Source organism: Abrus precatorius, unplaced genomic scaffold (assembly GCF_003935025.1).
Source record: "Abrus precatorius isolate BTA unplaced genomic scaffold, Abrus_2018 Scaffold2, whole genome shotgun sequence".
Taxonomy (NCBI): domain Eukaryota; kingdom Viridiplantae; phylum Streptophyta; class Magnoliopsida; order Fabales; family Fabaceae; genus Abrus; species Abrus precatorius.
The window spans coordinates 6,313,752-6,319,751 of record NW_020874362.1 but is presented as its reverse complement, the minus strand read 5'-3'; the positions used below and the strand labels follow the sequence as shown (position 1 = coordinate 6,319,751).

Sequence of the window (6,000 nt, the reverse complement as noted above, 5' to 3'; positions counted from 1 at the left end):
TTTAGAGTCAAAGTGTTGTCCAACGTAGAATGCATCTCCTTGTATCCATAATTGTGATGAATGCAACTCATAAAAATCTAATTCTTAATCAAGATGTTCTCAATTAATAGCAGTGTAGTGTGAACTTATATTCCAAAAAGGTATTAAAAAATCTATAGTAAACTCAACTAATGTTGGTTAAGAAAATTGATAATTTATGTATTATGTAAAATTATACCTGTTGATTGTCCTTGCATATCGCTATTTCTTTCAATGTTTGGAATATTGATTATTGAATCAAAATCATCATCCAAATCAGTATCAAAAGAATTGTCTAAAGGAATTTATTCTTCATCTTCATAGTCATCGTCGTAGTCATCTTCTTTATCTGTAAGTGCAGCAGCACATATTTATTAATAAATTAGTAAATTTTAAATATTATATTATTTAAATAAATATTATACATTACTTTTTTTTTTCCGTTGCATACTCTTTTTCATTGTCACTAACATTAACAGCTGAGAGTGATAAATTTAAACCTAACAATTGTTCAACAACATGAGAAGTTTCATCAACTGTAATATCCACATATAAGTCAACTACATTTTTTTGATGTTATTGTTAACATGCACTTATCATACAGTCAATGTTTTCATCATCACATACATTTAAAATTGTATGGTTTCCACTCCTTGTATCAACTAAAATTCGTGAAATTAGTCTAGAAATTATAATACTATTGCACAATCTCAATTTTGTATGTATCTTTTTTTTTTCAGCATCACAAAAGTAATTTCACGTTCTATTTTAATCATCTTCTTATTTCCTTCAAACATTATAACCTCATTTCCTTCATATACTCTTCTATTCCAATATAAAATAACCACAATTTCAGTCATTTTGCATATCAAATTAAAAAATGCAAAAAAAATATTACGAAAATAAATTAGCTACTTAAACAAATACTAATAGAAAATATTACAAGAATATTAAATTAAAAGAGATTTATATTTACATTAAATAAATTAACATAGTACCACAAATATTTTTATCATAATAATATTAATATTATTATTTCAAACTTAATTGCAAAAATTAAATAAATTAATAAAATTATAACCTTCAACTTCTCCTACTCGTCAGCTTTTTCTAAATTTTTTGCAACCAATACACACCCATCGATCTATATATATATACATTTTAAATTGGGTAAAAACTTGTGGATAAAAGAGTGTAATTTGGTTTAACTGCAAGATAAATCCGTGAGTTACTGTATGGTGCACAAGATAAGTGTCAGTGTTAAAGTAACCAACACATTGTAAGTGTCAAAATTCAACCTACCGACACACAGGTGTTGCAAAAAATCCAACCGACACATAAGTGTCAGCTGTAAGCCCGACACATTTATCACGTGGCAAAAATCTAAATCAATGTTAGTAATTTCTTTGCTGACACCTTTTTTTTATATTAAATTAATTTAGTGTCATTATATCATAAGCCGATACTGTATTGTGTCGGCTAAAAATTTTATGATACTTTTTTATTTCACCCCAAATATGACATTTGTTTCACATTCACACTATTTGGATAAATTGTTTCTCCATTCACCACATATAGGCAAAAAATCCACATCTTTACACAAAGTCTTACTTTTTGAATGAAGAGAAAAATAAGTGCATTTCTTTAAAAGTATCAAATATATTTTTTTATTTAATTATGTATTTTATGAAGTTGCTAAGAGAAGAATATTGTAAAACAATTTTTTTATTGAGGACAATATTGCATAAGATAAGATTCTATATATAACAAGATTTTATTAAAAATTACAAAATTTAATATAACTTAATAAATCAGTATAACTATTAAATATTAGAATTTTTTTCAAAAATTACTATTTATTAATTTCTTATCATATGTAATATTGAACAGACTATTATAAAATATCGGATCATGAACTTTATATTTTCGACTTCAAGCATAAATAGTCTCTGGGTCCTGTTTGATGATGTTCATAATTGATTTTAAGATGATACAATTTTAATTTTCTTATCACTGAATGCACTACTCATCCAAATGTAGTTTCAGTTTGGAGTAAATTCTGAGACAGTGAAGCTTACCATTTCATAATGGAAACGGGGTTTGTGCAGTGGCAAGTACTATTGTACCACTCGAATTTGATGTTTCACTTAAAACGAAGTGTGTAACAAACCTTTAATCCTTGAATGTATATGGAGTTTTTGGTATGCAAATGTGACTCGTCTATCTCAGCCAAATTACGTCATTGAGTGGGGGATATGGTCGTGACATCAAGTTACGTCATTGATTGTACTTTTCATGGTTTCATTTATTTTGTTACAAATACAAACAATATTTTTGAACTGTGACGAGGAAATCTATATATACTAAGAAAGTTTACAAGGAAGAAGGGGTGGGCCACACAGACCAGGATTACCCACAAAAGCTGATATCGGAAACGTGGCCTTATGTGGAGGGATTCTCCCACTGAGTCGATTCCACGACACATCGAACTCTTGAAGGCTCTTCAAATTTAGGACCTTTTCTGGTATGTTACCTCTTAACTTGTTCCTTGAAAGGTGAATCTTTGTTAATGTTTCAACATCACCAAGCTCGGCAGGTATATTACCTGAGAGCTCACTGTCCTCAAGGTCAAGAATCTCTAATTCCCTCAGTTTCCCAATTGAATTTGGTATATATCCTCCCAATGCATTATGCGACAATGCAAGGTATTTGATTGAACTCATCGAGGCCTTTTCTCCAATGTTGGCATCAATGGGACCAGAAAACATGTTGTTAGACAGGTCAACGGAATTATAATGGCCTAGTGAAAACTGTACCTCTTTTTCAAGTATCACACTGAGGGAGCCAGTAAGCTTATTGGAATGAAGATCAAGGTCCATTAAAGCAGAAAGGTTCTTGAATGCCACTGGGATCGACGAATGAAACCCATTATTTGACAGGTTTAGGAAGGAAAGATGAGTCATGTTTCCAATCCACCATGGTAGTTTTCCCGTGAATGCATTGCTTGACAAATCAAGGGTTGCTATAGAGGACCATGATAGCCACTTTGGAAGTCGACCTTTAATCCCTGTCTTAGCCAATTTCAACTGAAAAACTCTCAATTTTGAAAACCATTTGGGTATTTTGGTTAGTCCTAGTGGGTTGAATGACAAGTCTAATGTCTGTAATGCCTTTAATTTAGCAAGCTGAGAAGGAAGTTCACCACAAAGTTGGTTTCTTGACAAATCTAATGTTTCCAAGTTGATCAAATTGCCAAAGGAAGGTGGAATTTTTCCTTCAAAACGGTTGTTTGCAAGAAACAGATCAGTCAAACTGGTTAAATTTCCAGTAGTAGAAGGCAACTTCCCAGTGAGCTTATTGTTCTCAAGAATTAGTCTTTGCACATTCTTGAGCCTTCCAATGGAATAAGGTAAAATGCCTGTTACCTTATTTTCTGATAACCTGAAGAATGTTAGGGAACTTAGGTCCCCAATAGAAAAAGGGAGGCTTCCCGTAATGTGGTTATGCATCAGATCTAAAAAAACCAATTGTGAAAGACTCCCAATTGATTCTGGAATGGTTCCACTAATTCCATTATAAGACAAATCCAAATCCTTGAGATTTATAAGATTACCAATACTAGAAGGAATATCGCTACGGAAATTGTTTCTATGAAGATCAAGCCTAGTGAGAAACACCATGCTTCCAATGGAATATGGGATTCCCCCTGAAAACTTATTCCCTGACAAACCAAGTTCTGAAAGATACCTGAAGGAGTAAAAGACAGAGGAAGGAACATTACCAGATAAGTGATTGTTGTCGAGGTACAAATTCTCAAGCTGGGAAAGCTTCTTGAAAGATGTTGGTATGCCACCAGTGAAATTGTTCGAATAGAGGAAAAGTTTTCTTAGGTGAGATAAATTGGCGAGTTCTGGAGGTATTGGACCGTGCAACTGTTTCAGATTGCCAAGGTCCAAAACTTGGAGTTTGGACAAGTTTCCTAGATAAGGTGATAATGTTCCAGACATGAATGTTTCAATGGGGAAGTCAGCGTCAATGTTGTCAACTAGGCCATTGCGAGTGAGGTTGATGACCCTCCCCATGGAACCACATTCGATGCCTTCCCAGTGGTGGCAGCAGTCCGAGGAAGATGTCCAAGAATGAAGCAGTTTTGAAGGGTCTGAGCTGATCCTGCTCTTGAATTCTAGTAATGCTTCTTTGTCCACCACGTGGCAGGCCTCCCAAAGAGGGAGAAGGAACATGATCAATAACATGATGATGGCTTCACGCAGTGTATGATTGGCCATTTGGAGCTGCTTGAGAATTGAAAATGGTTATAGTTGAGTTGAAACCCATCAACTAGTTGGTGTATATGTTAATGTCATTGTAGAGGAGAGCGTAAGGGTTATTGAATCATGCTCCATGCACCGTTTTGACAAGCCATGTGCCTCTAACGGCCACCTCAAGAGTTGGAAGGTAGTGGCTTGGACACTAGTTGATTGGTTTCAACAAAAGTTGAAAAAGAAGAAAGCATGACGGCATTAGGATTCTTGGAGCTCACAAGTTTTTTATAATATGGATTTAATAATTATATCTTCCATCATTTATAAGGAATATTGATGTTTCCAAGTCTGGTGGAAAATGACAAGGATAGCTAAGAGTGGAATGTGAATGCATTAACACAAACGTAATAAAAGATAGACGAGTAACAAGTAGAACACTAACAAAAATAAAGCAAAAAATAGAACTACAAAAACAACACAAAAAATAAATAATTGTTAATGTGAAAACCCCTTGTGATAAAAATAAATAAATACAAGTTGTCTAAAGCAAAGAAATAATTTACTATAATCAGTAAAGGATACAAGAAGGTCTTTGCAGAGTGCACAAACTATTCTTACAAGCAGTCAAAGCAAATAAAACATTAATACTCACATATAAGAAATGAGAAGGTGAAAAAACTAAAATTGCAGAGTATAAAATTGCAATAGGTATTTTTTCTTTTCTAAAAGTTTTCTTAACGATCCAACTAAATAAAATGTTCTAATGGTAAATCAATCTACAATTGCAATATAAAATATAACAATGAGTTGTCTTTTTATTTTCTCTCTCAATGTTTTTGTTATAACATGACTTTTCTTTCCATACCCTATTTGTCTTTTTTCCGTTACTTTTACTGAGAAATAATAGGTCAAAATATTTGATGTTTCTCAATTTGGAAAAGGAGTCCCAGAAAAATCCAATCGTCATTCTAATTATCTCCAACTAAAAGTTTGTTTTCAAGTTTAAGATAAAGAAAACTTTTATGCCAATTTACTTGTCCAAAATCTTTACCTAGTTGATTAGATAGATGATTGGATGATTTAATTAAGATATTTACTACACATTAGATCACATGTTAAAAGATTTAGATTATTCATACTGAAGTAACTCATTTAAATTATTTAAATAAGTTATTTATTTTACTTTAAACCTTATTTTAATCTATTGCTATTAAATAGTCTGTCTGTTTTTTTTTTTTTGAACCATGACTTTATCATGTTAGTAATTCTTTTATATTGCACGGCATTATTAAGTTAAATTAAATTTTAACATAAATAATAAAAATACAGTGTATGGTTATTTTTAAATTTAATAAATTTTATAATTTCAAATTGTAATGATTATAATTATTAATATTAATTAGTCTATTATATTAAATAAAATTAAATATAAAGTGTAAAAATTTAAATTTTAAATTAATTTTAAATCAAAAAATAAATACTTAAGATAAAAAAATCACATGGTATGATGATTAAAAAATTTCTCTATTTTAGCAAAAAAAAAAAAAAAATCTCTATTGAAAATTACTCTTAAAAATATTTTTATTTAATAACACCCATGAAAACCAGAAATGACAAAGTTACCTACACCCGTAAATATCTGCAGATAAAAATTCGTCACAAGAAAAATACCCGTAACTATGTACGGGTAGCACTCAAATATTCACAAAATTATATTTAA

General features: G+C 31.2%; 1 protein-coding gene across 1 annotated transcript; it reads right to left on the bottom strand.

The window, feature by feature from the left end:
- Positions 1-2,381: 2,381 nt before the first annotated feature.
- Positions 2,382-4,304, bottom strand: LOC113859363 (probable leucine-rich repeat receptor-like protein kinase At1g35710). Its single transcript, XM_027492160.1, has one exon. The coding sequence runs from the start codon at positions 4,302-4,304 to the stop codon at positions 2,382-2,384; it is 1,923 nt and encodes a 640-aa protein (XP_027347961.1).
- Between the last annotated feature and the right edge of the window lie 1,696 nt (positions 4,305-6,000).